The 17,244-nt window shown below is 66.3% G+C and overlaps 1 protein-coding gene across 1 annotated transcript in view; it reads left to right on the forward strand.

Annotated features, from left to right (window-relative positions):
• The first annotated feature begins 579 nt into the window (after positions 1-579).
• LTBP4 (latent transforming growth factor beta binding protein 4) overlaps positions 580-17,244 on the forward strand; it is a 39,420-nt gene continuing 22,755 nt past the window's right edge. Inside the window, 8 exon segments of the mRNA XM_050928389.1 lie at positions 580-710; positions 4,653-4,868; positions 6,153-6,385; positions 7,114-7,216; positions 7,520-7,594; positions 15,424-15,546; positions 16,153-16,317; positions 16,702-16,860. Coding sequence (XP_050784346.1) covers positions 6,164-6,385; positions 7,114-7,216; positions 7,520-7,594; positions 15,424-15,546; positions 16,153-16,317; positions 16,702-16,860 — 847 coding nt within the window. The 5' untranslated portion in view covers positions 580-710; positions 4,653-4,868; positions 6,153-6,163.

A 17,244-nucleotide genomic window follows, 5' to 3' on the forward strand; every position in this document is an offset into this window, starting at 1 on the left:
ACCTGGCACCCAGCCTCTGCTCACGCTGCCCCCACCCCAATGCACAGGCGGGTCCCCTGCTCCCCCCAGCTCAGCCCTGGGTCCTGCAGTATAACAGAGACAAATGGGGGGACTGCGCTGGGGCTGGGGGGTTGCAGTCAGGTCACAGCCGTGGCTCTGTGTGTGTGTGGGGGGGGCAGGGACACGGCCGCTGGTGCCCATGAGCTCGCACTAGTGAATGTGGGTGACACCCATGAGCCCCTGGAGCTGGGCAGGGGCTGCAGGGCCCTGGGTGGGGCCGGGCGCCGGGCCGGGGGGGGGGGGTTAACGCGGCCGGCGGGGGCTGAGCTCCTCACAAACATTGTTGCTGGCGCCAGGCCCAGTCCAGCTCCACGCACTGCTTCCAATTAGCTGTCAGGACACTCGGTGCGGAGCCGGAGCCGTGCACCGTCGCTTCCTGCCTGCGCCGCCGGCCCCGGGGGCAGACGCAGGCATGGCCGGAGCCCTCGCCCGCTTGCTGCTGCCCGCGGCCCTGCTCCTGCTGCCCGCCCGCCTGCCCCCGCCCGCCGCCCAGGCCCCCGGCCAGCTGCGGGTGCTGTTCACACCCACGGTGTGCCGCGTGCACTGCGCCGGGCACCGCTGCACCCACCGCTGCGAGCGGGGCAACGCCACCGTCCTGTACAGCGGGGAGCCCTCCGGCCCCGCTGCCCGCGCCACCGGCTTCCGTGTCTGTGAGTACCCGGGCGGTGCCCGGCTCCCGTCGCACCGTGCCCGGCTGGCAGCCACAGTCCTGCACCTGCACCCGCTGGCTGGGGAGGGGCTGGGCAGGGGTCGGTTTGGGGTTCCCAGCACTCCCCCCGCCCGGTCTCTGGCTGAGGGAGGGGCTGTGGGGTGTGTGGCAGGGAGCCGAGCTGCCTATCTCGCCCTGGACGCCATTTCTGTGGGGTAGGAGGGGCTGGGCTGCTCCCCCCACTTGCCCCCCACCTCGTCCCATCAGGCTGAGCTGAGGCAGGGGCCCCAGGCTGTATCCCGGGGCCCCGGTCTGCCCCACAGGCTGGGAGAACCAATGCCCCCTATACAGTCCCCTGGCAGCCCCATGCTGTGGGGCAGGCCTGAGTGTCTGGAGTGCACCATGCCCCCCCCTCCGCCCCCAGCTCAGTCGCTTCTCGGCCCAGCACAGGGGGAGGGCTCGGGGGCTGAGGCTGAGGAGTTGCTGGGGGGGGTGGCTGTCAGAGGTCAGGGCTGGTTGGGGGGCTGGCGGGGGACAGGTCTGGTTGGGGGACTGGGGGGCTGGCAGGGGCTGGGCTGGCTGGGGGATGGGGCTGGTTGGGGGCTGTCTGGGGGACAGGGCTGTCTGGGGGGCTGGGCTAGTTGGGGGCTGGCAGGGGCTGGGCTGTGGGCTGGACTGGCTGGGGGGCTGGGCGGTCAGGGGGCTGTCTGGGGGGCTGGCAGGGGCTGGGCTGTGGGCTGGACTGGCTGGGGGGCTGGGTGGTCGGGGGGCTGTCTGGGGGGCTGGCGGGCTGGGCTATAGGCTGTGCTGGCTGGGGGACAGGGCTGGTTGGGGGCTGGGCTGTGGGGCTGGCAGGGGACAGGGCTGGGCTGGGGGGCTGGCAGGGAGGCTGGGCTGTCTGGGGGGCTGGGCTGGCTGTGGGCTGGTCTGGTTGGGGGGCTGGACTAGCAGGTGACAGGGATGGTGGGGGCTGGTCTGGTCGGGGGGCTGGCGGGGCCTGGGCTGGTTGGGGGACTGGGCTGGCGGGGGCTGGGCTAGTTGGGGGGCTGGCTGGGGGGCTGGGCTGGTTGGGGGGATTGGCTGGGAGGCTGGCAGGGGCTGGGCTGTGGGCTGGGCTGGTTGGAGGGCTGGCGGGGGCTGGTCTGGTCGAGGGACTGGCTGGGCTGGTTGGCGGGGGCTGGGCTGGTTGGGGGTTGGTGGGGGCTGGACTGTCTGGGGGACGACTGGGCTGGCTGGGGGCTGCCGGGGGGGCTGGACTAGCTGGGGGGCTGGGCTAGTTGGGGGGTTGGTGGGGGCTGGGCTGGTTGGGGGGCTGGCAAGGGCTGTAGGTTTAACTCTGGCCGGGAGCTGGGGGAGGCTTTTCCCAGCCTGTCCCAGCTGCTCCGGGTCCCACCCACGCTGGCCCATGAGCTCATCCCCGGCACCTCGCGTGTGACCCCCGCTCCCCCCAGCCCCGGGTGGGTGTGGACCCCTCGTCTGGAGCCAGCTCCGCCCCGGCTCCACGGCTGGACCCACCCGAATTTCCGGGGGCGAAACCTGGGAAGTTGGAGAATAAACAAGGGCCTCAGCAAGGGAGTCCCAGTCCCGTCCTCCCCCCCCCGCACCCCCCAGACGCCTGGGTTCTCTCCCTGCTTGGGGAGGGGAGTGGGGTCCAGCGGTGGGGGGGGGAAGGGGGCTGGGCACCAGAGCACCTAGGTTCTACCTTGAGCGAGGCCCTTCCCCTCCTGGTGCCTCAGTTTCCCCCGGCGTGGGGCTGAGCCAAGGCACCATGTCTCCAGTGAACGTTACCCAGACGAGGTCCCCATGTCCCCAGCGCTCTGGGCTGGGGGGTGTCTGCCCAGCCTGCACCCCATCCCTGGGTGTCTGGGGGAGGCAGCCCCCAGGGGCAGGGGCCAAGCCCCTCCGGGCAGTGAGAGCACGAGCCATGGCCTGGCCTCCTGGGTCCCCGGAGCACCCTCTGGCCCCATCCTGGCACGGCCCCCTGAGCTCTGCCCAGCCCCTGCCATGCGCCGGGCTTACCCCCTGCCCTGCCGGCTGGACCCACAGCTGCGCCCTGGGCTTGTGCCGTCCACCCCATTTCCACAGTTTCTGGCTGTGGGGCTGGCAGCAGGGTCCCACACAGTCTGGGAGCAGGATGGGGGGGATGGTAGGGCCCAGTGCCCCCCTTCCTCAGCTGTTCCCAGCTGCTGTGGCTGGTCGCGTCCCTGAATGGGGGGATATTCCCAGCCCTGTGGGGCTCAGTCCTGGGCACCAGCTGCCTCCTCCCCCCTGAGCTCATCCCCTCGCAGGCCCTGGGGAGAGCAGGGGGTGCAGGCAAAGCCCCCCCAGTTCCCCCGGGAGGGCTCTGCCCCCTTCCTGGGAGGGGCTGGCTTAAGCCCAAGGGGCCCCGTGCCAGGAGCTCCGAGGCTGCCTGACCCCCCCCCCATCACGGTTCCTGGTGTCCCCTCGGTCTGACCCTGTCCCAGCTGCTCAGGCCCCGCATGGGGCGGGCGGGGACGCAGGCTGCCAAGGGGGCGGGGGAGGGGCACAGCTGGCTGGGCTAGGAACATCTGTGCATTGGGACCACGGCCAGGCTTGGGGGAGGCAGCTGAGGGGGGCACTCGGCTGCCGTGGGTCCAGTGAGATGAGCCGCTGGGTCTCTGCCCGTCCCTGGCGCAGGCTTGTTGGGCCCATTTCCCAGCCATCACAGCCCAGAGGGACCCAGGCGTCCGGGGGCCTGCCTTAGCCGTTCCCACATGGGGAGGGGGGGTCCTGGTGGGACCTCGGCCCTGCTGGGGGAGACAGTGGGGCTGGAGCTTTGGGTCCCTGGACGTCCCCCCATCATGGACCCTCCGTGGCATCCTGCTCCGTGCCGGGGGAGGGGGGAATTGGGGTAACTGGCCCCAGCACCCTTAGGGTTAATGGCTGAATTGTGTTGGAGAAACATCTGGATCCAGGCAGCCCCCCCCCCCCCGCAGCTGTGCCTTTGTGCTGGGACCTTGGAAGAGCCAGACAAGGGCTGAGCCGCCTCCCTCCTGACCTGCAGCCCCCCGCCCCCCCCCAGCCCTGCTGGTGCCCCACACTCCGCAGCCCTCTACTCCCTCCCCAGCCCTTCCGGTGCCCCTCACTCCCGACCCGCAGCCCCCTACTCCCCCCCAGCCCTGCCAGTGCCCCTCACTCCCGACCCGCAGCCCCCTACTCCCGCCCCAGTCCTGCTGGTGCCCCTCACTCCCGACCCGCAGCCCCCTACTCCCCCCCAGCCCTGCCAGTGCCCCTCACTCCCGACCCGCAGCCCCCTACTCCCGCCCCAGCCCTGCTGGTGCCCCTCACTCCCGACCCACAGCCCCCTGTTCCCCTCCCAGCCCTTCCGGTGCCCCTCACTCCCGACCTGCAGCCCCCTACTCCCCCCCAGCCCTGCCGGTGCCCCTCACTCCCGACCTGCAGCCCCCTACTCCTGCCCCAGCCCTGCCGGTGCCCCTCACTCCCAACCTGCAGCCCCCTACTCCCTCCCCAGCCCTGCTGGTGCCCCTCACTCCCAACCTGCAGCCCCCTACTCCCTCCCCAGCCCTGCTGGTGCCCCTCACTCTCGACCCGCAGCCCCCCTGTTCCCCTCCCAGCCCTTCTGGTGCCCCTCACTTCCGACCCGCCGCCCCTGCCAGCCCTTCTGGTGCCCCTCACTCCCGACCCGCAGGCCCGTGTGTGTAGCTCAGTTTCTGGGCTGGCCCAGCCCCGTCTTTCGGGACGCGCTGGTTCAGCCAGACACAAGCCAGGCCCTGTCACGCAGCCCCTCACAGAAGGCATTTGGCTCCCCCCACCATGTGACACAACCAGATCTCCCCAGCTGGCCCCTCCCACCACAGGAAGCCCTGGGAGGGGCACTTGGGGGGAGTCCCTTTGTCCTGCTCTGCAGCACCCTCAGGGGAGACGCCCCCAGCACCTTCTGACTTCTGCCTTTGCCTTGCAGTCCTGTGCCCCCTGCTCTGCCAGAATGGGGGGGTCTGCATCAGGAAGGACCAGTGTCTCTGCCCCCCCAGCTTCACCGGCAAGTTCTGCCAGATCCCGGCCCCCCGGCCCCAGGCCCCAGCCCCAGGGCAGGAGGTCGGCAGCCCGGGGGGGGCACAGCCCCTCACCAAATCCGTCTACACCCTGCCCCTCAGCAACCACCAGCAGGAGCGGGACGGTAAGGGGCCCTGGGGGGGCTAGGCCAGCATCGATGGAGGGGGGAGTGTCTCCCCAGGGGAAGGGGAGGGGTCGTGCATCCTGGGGGCTTCACAGGGACTGGATCCATACGCAACCTCATGCCACTGGGGCGGCCCGGACCCTGGTTCTGCTCCATCCCCTGCCCCGACACTGCCCCTCTCTGCTCCATCCCCTGCCCCTGGCACTGCCCCCTCTGCCCCTATCCCCTGCCCCCGCTCCAGCACTGCCCCCGCCCCTGGCACTGCCCCTCTCTGCCCCATCCCCTGCCCCTGGCACTGCCCCTCTCTGCCCCCATCCCCTGCCCCCGCTCCAGCACTGCCCCTGCCCCTGGCACTGCCCCTCTCTGCCCCATCCCCTGCCCCTGGCACTGCCCCTCTCTGCCCCATCCCCTGCCCCCGCTCCGGCACTGCCCCTGCCCCTGGCACTGCCCCTCTCTGCCCCATCCCCTGCCCCTGGCACTGCCCCTCTCTGCCCCATCCCCTGCCCCTGCTCCGGCACTGCCCCTCTCTGCCCCATCCCCTGCCCCTGGCACTGCCCCTCTCTGCCCCCATCCCCTGCCCCTGGCACTGACCCTCTCTGCCCCCATCCCCTGCCCCTGGCACTCTCTGCCCCCATCCCCTGCCCCTGGCACTGACCCTCTCTGCCCCATCCCCCGCCCCGGCACTGCCCCTCTCTCCCCCATCCCCTGCCCCCACTCCAGCACTGCCCCTCTCTGCCCCATCCCCTGCCCCTGGCACTGCCCCTCTCTGCCCCATCCCCTGCCCCCAGCACTGCCCCCGCCCCGGCACTGACCCTCTCTGCCCCATCCCCCGCCCCGGCACTGCCCCTCTCTCCCCCATCCCCTGCCCCCACTCCAGCACTGCCCCTCTCTGCCCCCATCCCCTGCCCCATCCCCTGCCCCATCCCCTGCCCCTGGCACTGCCCCTGGCACTGCCCCTCTCTGCCCCATCCCCTGCCCCTGGCACTGCCCCTCTCTGCCCCATCCCCTGCCCCCAGCACTGCCCCCGCCCCGGCACTGACCCTCTCTGCCCCATCCCCCGCCCCGGCACTGCCTCTCTCTCCCCCATCCCCTGCCCCCACTCCAGCACTGCCCCTCTCTGCCCCATCCCCTGCCCCTGGCACTGCCCCTCTCTGCCCCATCCCCCGCCCTGGCACTGCCCCTCTTTGCCCCCATCCCCTGCCCCCAGCACTGCCCCTCTTTGCCCCCATCCTTTGCCCTGGCACTGCCCCCATCCCCCGGCACTGCCCCTGTCTGCCCCCTCAGGTGCCCTGTCCATGGTGAACGTCCATGTGCAGCACCCCCCCGAGGCCTCGGTGATCATCCACCAGGTGGAGCGGGTGAGCGAGCCCAGCAGCCCAGGGGAGCCGCCCGCCAACGCCCTCCCACCCGCCCGCCCAGCCCTCTACAGTGTCCTGGCCCAGAGCCGCCCCCGGGCCAGCGGGTACGATGAGGACGCCGGCTATGGGTACTGCTTCCAGCACCTCCACGCCGGAGAGGTAACAGCCGGGGGGGCTCAGCAATGGGCAAGGGGGGCTGGGCACAGGCTGACATTTGTAAGGAGCCTCACACCCACCCGTGACCACGTGCAACGCTCACCTGCTGGCACTTGCGTGCACTGAGCGTGCCAGGGCGGCCAAATCCCGCCATACTCGTGTGGCACAAAGACGCTCAATCACCCAGCACATGCACTCCCGCCAGCCGATGCCCCATTCGCACACTCGGCGTGCAAACAGCCGTGCACCCCGGTATGTGCACTCCCGCCAGCCGATGCCCCATTCGCACACTCGGCGTGCAAACAGCCGTGCACCCCGGTATGTGCACTCCCGCCAGCCGATGCCCCATTCGGACACTCGGCGTGCAAACACCCTTGCACCCCGGTATGTGCACTCCTGCCAGCCGATGCCCCATTCGCACACTCGGCGTGCAAACAGCCGTGCACCCCGGTACGTGCACTCAGGCCAGCCCATGGCCCATTTGCACCCTTGGCATGCAAACAGCCTTGCACCCCGGTATGTGCACTCCCACCAGCCAATGCCCCGTTTGCACCCTTGGCTGCGTGAATCGACAGGCGCTGGGCAGCAGCTGGGTACGATGCCAGCCACTCAGCCAGGAACGTCTCTGGCTGGGGGCTCCCAGGGGCCATGGCCAGGCCTGGACCCACCCACCCCCCTTCAGGAAGACCCCCCCACAGCTGGCCGCACTGACCCAGCCCCTTTCCCTGCAGTGTAGTGCACCCCTGCCCGGCCTGCGGACCCAGGACATCTGCTGCCGTGGTGCTGGTGTGGCCTGGGGTGTCCACGAGTGTCTGCCCTGCACCACCCAGACAGGTAGGGCTGCAGCCGTGGGGCAGGGTCAGTGAGGTGTGGGGGCAGGGCTGGGGGAGTGAGGGGAACAGGCTGGGGGCAGTGAGAGGCGGGGACGGGGCTGGGGTCACTGAGGGGCAGGTGTGGGGGCTGGGTTCAGTGAGGGCTGGGGGCAGGGGAGGACCTGCCGGGGGGCCCCACCCTGGGGCTATTGGGACACTAGGGGTAGAACATGGAGCTTGGGTGGCCCTGGGGAGGGCAGTGTATGGGGGGCGGGGGGGGAGGGGAGAGGCATTCCTGGCTCTGAGCGCCACTCTCTCCCCACAGCGAATGCACCTGGGCTGGGACAACAGGAGGCCCCGTGTCCCAAAGGTTTCCAGCGGCTGAACGGCTCCTGCCAGGGTGAGTTGGGCTGAGCCCTGGGCTGGGGAGAGGGTGTCCAGTGGGGTGTGTGCGCCCAGGGGGGAGTGTCCAGTGGGGGGGGGACCCAGCGTGACAAGCCCTTGGTTAATGAGGGAAGGGAAAGTCCCAGCAGTCCAGCCGGTCCAGCCCCCCGAGTCCCAGGCCAGGAGCGTCTCCTGCAGCCCCCACGGAAGAGCCCCCAAGGGCCCCACCTCTGTCCTTGTTCCCGGGTGTGACGGAGCAGGGCTGAGGCAGGCTGACTGGGGATGTTGTGGGGGAGCGTTACTGGGACTGTCTGCGTTGGTGCTGGATGGGGGTGGGATGTCGGGGTGACGTCACTTGAGGGATGATCCTTGAGCGTAACATGAGTCCAGGAGGGGGTTGGGGCAGGTGACACCTTCTGCCTGGAACACGACAAAGGCTGGAGGAGCGGCCGGGTGGAGGCTGGGGGAGACCCCGGAGGGGGTTTCAGTTTGGAGCTGGCTGGGGAAATGGAGGGAGGCCCAGAACTGGGGTCTGGGCTCCCTACCCCCCCAAGATGGACCTGACTGAGGGGTCCTGTTCTCTGTACCTGTGAGCTCTGCTTGGGACTGTGTTCCTGTCGGCTAATAAACCTTCTGTGTTCCTGGCTGGCTGAGAGTCCCGGTGCATCGCAGGAAGAGGGGTGCAGGGCCCGGACTCCCCCACACTCCCTGACAACTGGTGGCAGCGCTGAGATGTACTGCACCCCGGGGATGGTGCAGTAAAACGAAGGGGGATTGGCGAGAACCAGGCGTGCTGAAGGCTCAGAGAGGAGCAGTTTCGGGGGGCAGAGAAGCTACGTTTAACCCCTGGGAGTGTGTGACCAGCGAGAAGGACTGTTGCAATGACTGGGTCCCCGGGTGAGTGGTTCCAGGGGCGGGGGAGTCTGTGGCTCAACCCTGGGAGAAAGGTGGTGACCTGAAGAAGGGCTGCCACAGGCAGGGTTCTTCCTGGAAACCGTGGGGAGCTGAGAGCAGACAGGCCTGTGAGTCCACAGCAACCTGGGACCTGCGGGAAAATGTATAGCCATCACCTTAGGAGCGACCTGGGGGAGCTGTGCCAATGGAGGGGGCTGTGCATGGAAAGCTCACCAGAGAACAGCCGATTGCCCAGAGGAGCCGATCCCTGTCCCTGAGGGGAAGCAGCCCAGCGGATGCAGGGCTGGCACCGGTGTCTGTCCCGGCTGGGAGGGGTCAGACTGCTGCCCAGGGCATCCCGAAGCCCCTCCTACCTATGGCTAGGGAAGGGGCCTGGCAAACACCGAGGGCACCGTGACCCCCCCGGCCAGCAGGGGATCCTCCCGTTGGAGCTCCCCATGCCTGGAGCTGAGGCGGCTGAAATGGGAGAGGAGCTGAAACTGAGAGAGCTGGAGGAGCGGGAGAAACAGCTGCAGCATGAGCTGGGGGAGTGGGAAGAACGGGAAAAGCAGCGGCAGCACGAGCTGGAGCTGGAGAGGCTGAGGAGCAAGGGGCCCCCGGCTGCCGTGAGTGAGGGGGGGCCCAGGACTGCGCGGAGCTTTGACAAGTGCATCCTGGCCCAGCGTAAGGAGTGGGAGGACATGGATGAATTCCTGACGGCCTTTGAGATGGCCTGCGAGCTGCGCAGGATTGACCCTGCAAACAGCCTCTGGGTTCTCACCCCCTTACTGGACCCCAAAGTTGTGGGGCTGTACAGCCGACTGGAAGGGGTGGAGACAGGGGACTGTGAACTGTTCAAACAGGCCCTGCTGCGCGAGTTTGGGCTGACTCTCGAGACATACTGGGAAAAGTTCCAGAGTCAGCGTAAAACCCCTGAGGTCACATATCTGGAACTGATCCTCCAAATGCAGGGATATGCCCACAAGTGGGCAGATGGGGCCCAGATGAAGGGGGACCTGGTTAAACTGATCGTCCTAGAGCAACTGTCTGAGCGGTGCCCACCCAACCTGAGGCTGTGGTTGAGGGACCAAAAGCCAGAGAACCCGCGACATGCAGGGCAGTTGGCCGATGAGTTTGTGAAGAGCTGGTCGGGGGTGGCAGGGAGGAGTCCCAAAGGAACAGACCTGCTGCGATGCAGAGAGAGAGTGATCCTGGGACCTCCCATCGGGGAAACATGGAGACCCCCCCTTCCAAGAGGAACATCCGGCGTCAGGACCAACCGACCAGCTCGGGGGGACCCAAGGGACATGGACTGCTATTACTGTGGCCAGAGGGGCCGCATACAGACCCAGTGCCTCAGGCTCAGGGACAGACCGAGCAGACTGGACCCACAGAGAGTTAACTGGGTAGCAGCCCAGCTGGACGAGGGGCAAGGATCCCAGGAAAGGGGGGCTGGCAGCTTATCAACTGCTCAGGAGGGAGGAGGGCCCCAAGCCACCTCCTCTGCAGAGCTGGATGCTCCGGATGTCAGGTTTTCCGTTTACAGGGTGGGCGCAGGGCTGTCCCTGCAGAGCGAGTGCCTTGTTCCTCTGGAGGTGGATGGGAGGAAGGTCAATGAATACTGGGACACGGGCGCTGAGGTGACGCTGGCCCGTCCCGAGGTGGTAGCTCCAGATCAGGTGATGCCCAACACTTATCTGACCCTGACGGGGGTGGGTGGGACCCCATTCAAGGTGCCCATGGCGAGGGTGCATCTGAAATGGAGGGACAAGGAGGGCCCCAAGGAAGTGGGGGTGCACCACCATTTGCCCACTGAGGTGTTGATGGGGGTGACCTAGAGGACAGGCAAGCAACCCCCAGACCACCCTAGCCGTGACCTGTAGCTAGAGCCGGCGAGGGACACTACGCCCTGACCTCAGGGAGGGTACCACACTGGAGGCGCAGGACCCTACCCTGATGGGGAGGGAGCGCCCAGAGACACAGCTCAAGGAGGCTGTGGCCTCAGACCCAGCCGATGAGAGAGAGCAGGTCCCCTTCCCTGTCCCAGCTGCTGCGTTCCAGGCCGAGTTGCAGAAAGATCCATCCTTGCGGAAGCCCAGGGACCGGGCTGACCTTAGTGCGGTACAGACCATGAGGAGAGGTTGCAAGGAGAGGTTCCTGTGGGAGAAGGGGTTCCTGTACCGAGAATGGGCTCCCCCAGGGGAAGTGGAAGCATGAGGGATCCAGAGGCAGCTGGTGGTTTCCCAGAAGTTTCACCTCCAGCTCCTGTACCTGGCCCATGACATCCCTCTCGCAGGGTACCAGGGGATCCGGTGCACCAGGCAGAGGCTGCTTGTCACAAACTCCCAGGGCACGTTCCCACTCATGGCCCCGTGTGGTCTGTGGGGGGTACCCCTTTCAGTGCGACAGCCCTTCTCGGGGGGCCACTCTCTTTGGGGGTCAGGCCCCTCCACCTCCTGGAGCCGCACCTCTCTGAGCCTCAGCACGTCTGTCTCTGCTGTGGGCCCCCTCACAGAGTCCCCTCGCTCTGGGCCCCCTGGGGCCTCCACCCCCAGAGGGAATAATGCCCCCGCCCCGGCCCTGTTCTCTAGCCCGGAGCGACTCTCAGCCAGCGTAAAACAGGAGGGTTAATTGAGCATCTGAACCCAGCACAGGAAACTCTCAGGGCCTCAGGCCTGGCTCCCTCAGCCCAGCACATCCCAGTCCCCCTGCAGCCAGGGGGGCTCTGCTGCTCCCCCTCTCCAGCCCCGAGCCCCCCTGCTTCCCAGCTGGGCATCAGATCACCAGCCCCAAGCCCCCTCTGTCCATTCTCTTCTCTCCAGGGAAACAGGGTCGCCTGGGCCTCCTCTCCTTCCCTCCTCTGGCTGGAACCGGCTGGTCAGGTCACCGGGGTCCTCTCCCTGCAGCCCACTGGCCAGAACCAGCTGTGACTCCTGAGCTGGGTCTCCGGGTCACCAGTCACTGGGGTCTCCATCCTCCAGGCCATCGTCCGGGGTCCCAAGTTCCCTCTGCGATCCTGTGTCCCAACAAACTCCCCTCCCCTCGTTAAACCAGTAACACCCGGAGACACTGAGTCCCACCCCCTCTGCACGCAACCCACTGGGAAATCCAGGGAAAAACAAGACAGTCCCCCACTCTGTCACACTGCTACAGAACTTTTACTGGCCTGGAGTCTTTACCACTGTCCAGCAGCACTGCAGGTCCTGTGACCCCTGCCAGAGGGTGGGGAAGGCCCGGGACAAGGGGAAAGCGGCTTTGAGGCCTTTACCCATCATAGAGGAGCCTTTCCAGAAGGTGGCCGTGGATATAGTGGGACCCCTCAGCAAGACGACCCGGTCAGGGAAGAAATACATCCTGGTGGTGGTGGATTTTGCCACTCGCTACCCCGAGGCGGTGGCCTTGTCCTCTGTCGAAGCAGACATAGTGGCAGATGCGCTGCTGACAATTTTCAGCCGGGTGGGGTTCCCCAAGGAAGTCTTGACTGACCAAGGGTCCAACTTCATGTCGGCCCTGCTCCGGTCCTTATGGCAGAAATGTGGGGTCCAGCACAACTGGGCCTCAGCGTATCACCCCCAGTCCAACGGGCTGGTAGAAAGGTTCAACGGGACGCTGAAGATGATGCTAAAAACATTTATGAACCAGCACCCGCAGGACTGGGACAAGTACTTACCTCACCTGCTGTTCGCGTACAGGGAAGTGCCCCAGGAATCTACCAGGTTTTCACCTTTCGAACTGTTGTATGGAAGGCGGGTAAGGGGGCCCCTAGACCTGATGAGGGACGAATGGGAGGGGAAGGCCGCTCCCGAGGGAGAGTCAGTGGTGGAGTATGTCCTGACCTTCCGGGAAAGACTGGCCGAGCTCATGGGCCTGGCCAGGGAGAATCTGGCCCGAGCCCAGAGGAGGCAGAAGGTCTGGTATGACCGCACGGCACGGGCCCGTGCCTTCGCCACCGGGGATCAGGTGATGGTTCTCATCCCCGTGAGGAGAAACAAACTCCAGGCCGTCTGGGAAGGGCCCTTCAAGGTTATCAAGCAACTGAATGAGATAAACTATGTGGTGGAGCTGTCAAACCGGGCACATCACCGTCGGGTGTACCATGTGAACATGATGAAACCATACTATGACAGGGGGAATGTGGTGTTGGCCGTGTGTGGACATTGGGAGGGGCAGGGAGATGACCCTTTAGTGGATCTATTCCCTGGAACAAAAGCTGGTTCCCCCCTGGAGGCGATTCCGCTCTCTGATCAGCTGACCCCGGGCCAGCACGCTGAGATCAGGGGGGTGCTGCATCTATACCGACAGCTGTTTTCCAACCAGCCTGGACGCACTAATTTGACTGTCCACCGAGTGGAGACCGGGTCACACCCCCCTATAAGATGCTCCCCTTTTCGGGTCACTGGTAAAACTGCCCAGGATCTTGAAAGAGAGGTCAGGGACATGCTGGCTTTGGGGGTGATCCAGCCGTCTTCCAGCCCTTGGGCCTCGCCAGTGGTGCTGGTCCCCAAGAAGGATGGGTCAATCCGGTTCTGTGTGGACTATCAAAAGCTCAATGGCATCACCGTATCTGATGCCTACCCTATGCCCAGGCCTGACGAGCTCCTAGACAAGCTGGGAGGTGCTCGGTACCTCACCACTATGGATCTTACCAAAGGCTACTGGCAAGTGCCGCTGGATGCAGATGCCAGGCTGAAATCGGCCTTTATCACCCCTCTGGGGCTCTACGAGTTTCTGACCCTGCCCTTCGGCCTCAGGGAGCACCGGCCACCTTCCAGCGCCTGGTGGATCAGCTACTGAGGGGGATGGAGAGTTTTGCCGTGGCGTATATTGACGACATCTGCGTCTTCAGCCAGACCTGGGAGGACCACATGTCCCAGGTTAAACAAGTCCTGGACCGACTCCGAAAGGCTGGGTTAACAGTAAAGGCTGAGAAGTGCAAGGTGGGGATGGCTGAAGTATCTTACCTGGGCCATCGGGTGAGGAGCGGCTGCCTGAAGCCGGAACCAGCCAAGGTGGAGGTGATCAGAGACTGGCCTGCTCCCCAAACCAAAAAGCAGGTCCAGGCCTTTATTGGGATGGCGGGGTACTATCAAAGGTTCATGCCCCACTTTAGTGCCATAGCCGGCCCCATCACTGAACTGTGCAAAAAGGGGAAGCCAGACAAGGTGATCTGGACTGAGCAGTGCCAGGAGGCTTTCCGGGCGCTGAAGGAGGCTCTGGTTAGTGGCCCAGTTCTGGCAAACCCAGATTTTGACAAACCCTTTATGGTGTTCACCGACGCCTCAGACACGGGACTAGGGGCGGTGTTAATGCAGGAGGATGAAAAGGGGGAGAGACACCCCATCGTGTACCTGAGTAAGAAGCTGCTACCCCGGGAACAAAGCTACGCGGCCATCGAGAAGGAATGCCTGGCCATGGTGTGGGCCCTTAAGAAGCTAGAGCCATATCTCTTTGGGCGACACTTCACCGCGTACACCGACCACTCTCCCCTGACCTGGCTGCACCAGATGAAAGGAGCCAACGCCAAGCTCCTGAGGTGGAGCCTGCTCCTGCAGGACTATGACATGGACGTGGTCCACCTGAAGGGAAGTGCCAACCTGACAGCGGATGCGTTGTCCCGGAGAGGGGACCCTGAACTTCCCCAGGTCACTGGGCAGAGTGACCCCGCTCAGTTCAGTCTCGAAGGGGGGAGAGATGTGATGGAGCAGGGAGTGGGGAGGATTGACCTGGGGATGTTGTGGGGGAGTTTTGCTGGGACTGTCTGCGTTGGTGCTGGATGGGGGTGGGATGTCGGGGTGATGTCACTTGAGGGATGATACTTGAGCGTAACATGAGCCCAGGAGGGGGATGGGGCAGGTGACACCTTCAGCTCAGAAAACTGGACAAAGGCTGAAGGAGGGGCCAGGGGTGTGGCTGGGTGAGACGGCGGGAGGGGGTTTCAGTCTGGAGCTGGCTGGGGACGAGGAGTGAGGGCAGACGTGGGGGTTTGGCTCACTGCCCCCCAGAATGGACCCGGCTGAGGGGTCTGGTTTGCTGTACCTACAAGCTCTGTTTTAGACCCTGTTCCTGTCATCGAATAAACCTCTGTGTTACTGGCTGGCTGAGAGTCACGTCTGACTGCAAAGTGGGGGGGCAGGGCCCATGGCCCCCCCAGGACCTCGCTGGGGCGACTCGCTGTGGGAAGCACACGGAGGGGCAGAGGATGCTGAATGCTCCAAGGAGAGACCCAGGAGGTGAAGCCGTGGGAGCTTCTTGCCCTGAACAAGTCTGCTCCAAGGGAGAGGAGGCTCCCCAAAGTCCTGACTGGCTTGGTGGGGAGCAGCTCCAGAGCATCGCCCGGGGACTCCGTGACAGGGGGGAGGCCCAGAACTGCAGTCTAGGATCCCTGCCCCCCAAGAGGGACCTGACTGGTGGGTCCTGTTCTCTGTACCTACAAGCCCTGCTTGGGACTGTCCTCTGTTGGCTAATAAACCTTTGCTGGCTGAGAGTCCCAGGGAATCGCAGGGGTGCAGGGCCCTGACTCCTCCACACTCCGTGACACCAGGCAGACATGGTCCCCTGGCCTCCTTCTGGCCCTTTGCCCCAGCAGGTCACACCCGGCTGCCTCTGCCCGGGGCAGCCCCCCTGAGTGCCACATGTCTGGGCCATTGGAATGGCCGGTGTCTTCGTGGACTCCCATGGGCATGAGGCCCAGACCCCAGCCTGGGTCTCTGCGAGGAGCCAACTGCCTTTTCCCATCCCCTCATTACTCATGCCTCACGCAGGGGAAACTGAGACATGCACACCCTTCGTCTAAAATATTCTGAAAAATCCCCACTCAGCCACATATGACACCAGCACTTCCGTCTCCAGGAAAGGAGCTGTGTGGTGCCAGCCCCCGGCCCCACGTCTCTCTACGGCTCCAGAGCAGCCAGCTCCCTGGCCCTACTCTGACCCTCTCCCGTTTCTCCCCAGATGTGGACGAGTGCCAGGAGGGCGGGTTCTGCCAGAACGGGCTGTGCACCAACACACCTGGCAGCTTCTCCTGCCTCTGCAACACAGGCTACATCCTCGACTCCTCCCGCAGCAGCTGTATCTGTGAGTGGGGGGGCGCAGGGGGGAGGGGAGAGCTGCAGGGTGGGGAACAGGCCCCCAGGAGGCCCAGGGTGGGGGGCTGGCTGGCTCATGGGACTGGGCAATGAGCCGGAGGGGCTGGGGAATGGGACGGAGGGGCCGAAGGGAGGGCTGGCTCGGGGTGGGGCATGGGCTGTTTGGGAGCTGGCTAGGGAATGGGCCGGGGGGCTGAGGGCAGGGGATGGCTGGCTCAGGGGGTGGGGCACATGCTGTGTGGGGGCTGGCTAGGGAATGGGCCAGGGGGCTGAGGGCAGAGGCTGGATGGCTCAGGGGGTGGGGCACATGCCGTGTGGGGGCTGGCTAGGGAATGGGCCGGGGGGCTGAGAGCGGGGGATGGCTGGCTCAGGGGGTGGGGCACATGCTGTGTGGGGGTTGGCTAGGGAATGGGCCGGGGGGCTGAGGGCAGGGGCTGGATGGCTCAGGGGCAGGGACCAGGCTGCAGGGAGCTGGCTTGGAGGGCCGGGGAACGGGCCAGGGGGCGGCTGGCTGGCTCAGGGCCCAGGCGCCCCGGAGGAGCGGCTCCGTGGGGAGGCTAAGCGCCCGTCTGTCCCCGTATCCGTCTGTCCCCAGCCCACCACGTGATCTCAGAGGCCAAGGGCCCCTGCTACCGGGTCCTGCGGGACAGCACCTGCTCCCTGCCCACCCTGCGCAACATCACCAAGCAGATCTGCTGCTGCAGCCGCGTCGGCAAGGCCTGGGGCTGGGGCTGTGAGCGCTGCCCGCTCTTCGGCTCCGGTGAGCCCCGCCGGACGCCTGGGATCTCTCCTGGCAGTCGGGGTGGGGAGCCAGGACCCCTGGGTTCTCCCCGGGCAGCCGGGACTAGGGGTGGGGGTGGGGAGCCAGGACGCCTGGGTTCTCCCTGGGCAGCCGGGGCTATGGGTGGGGGTGGAGAGCCAGGACGCCTGGGTTTTCCCTGGCAGTGGGGGCTAGGGGTGGGGGTGGGGAGCCAGGACGCCTGGGTTCTCTCCTGCCAGTGGGAGTAGGGAGCCAGGACGCCTGGGTTCTTTCTTGGTGGCGGGAGGGCAGTGGCGGCTGGTGGTGAGGGGTGGGGAGCCAGGACGCCTGGGTTCCCGCACAGCTGGGGGCTCTGGGCTCCTGACACTGCTGCTTCCCATGCAGATGGCTTCAAGGAGATCTGCCCAGCGGGTCCCGGCTACCACTTCTCCGCCTCTGACCTACGCTACAACACCCGCTTCCTGGGGTCCGACCTGCCCCGTGTGCCCGTCAGCCGCCAGCATGGGGGGCGCACGTCTGCCCCACCCGCCCTGCCCGCCACGTGTGAGAGCTCCCCCACTGCACCCCTCCTGTGCCGCGCCCCTCCCCTGCCTGTCCCTGTTCCCCATCCACGTCCCCCCACAGTCCCCGTCCCTGTTCCCCATCCATGTCACCCCCACAGCACCCCACATCCACGTCCTCCCCACAGCACCCCCATCCGTGCCCCTCCTGCACTGCGCCCCGTCACAGACTCCCAGTTGTGCCCACTCTTGGCCCCATGTGGTCCGTGGGGGGTGCCCCTTTCAGTGCGACAGCCCTTCTCGGGGGCCACTCTCTCTGGGGGTCAGGCCCCTCCACCTCCTGGAGCTGCACCTCTCTGAGCCTCAGCACGTCTGTCTCTGCTGTGGGCCCCCCCAGGGAGTCCCCTCGCTCTGGGCCCCCCAGGCC

The sequence above is a fragment of the Gopherus flavomarginatus genome, chromosome 18 (assembly GCF_025201925.1).
Source record: "Gopherus flavomarginatus isolate rGopFla2 chromosome 18, rGopFla2.mat.asm, whole genome shotgun sequence".
NCBI classification, from domain to species: Eukaryota; Metazoa; Chordata; order Testudines; family Testudinidae; genus Gopherus; species Gopherus flavomarginatus.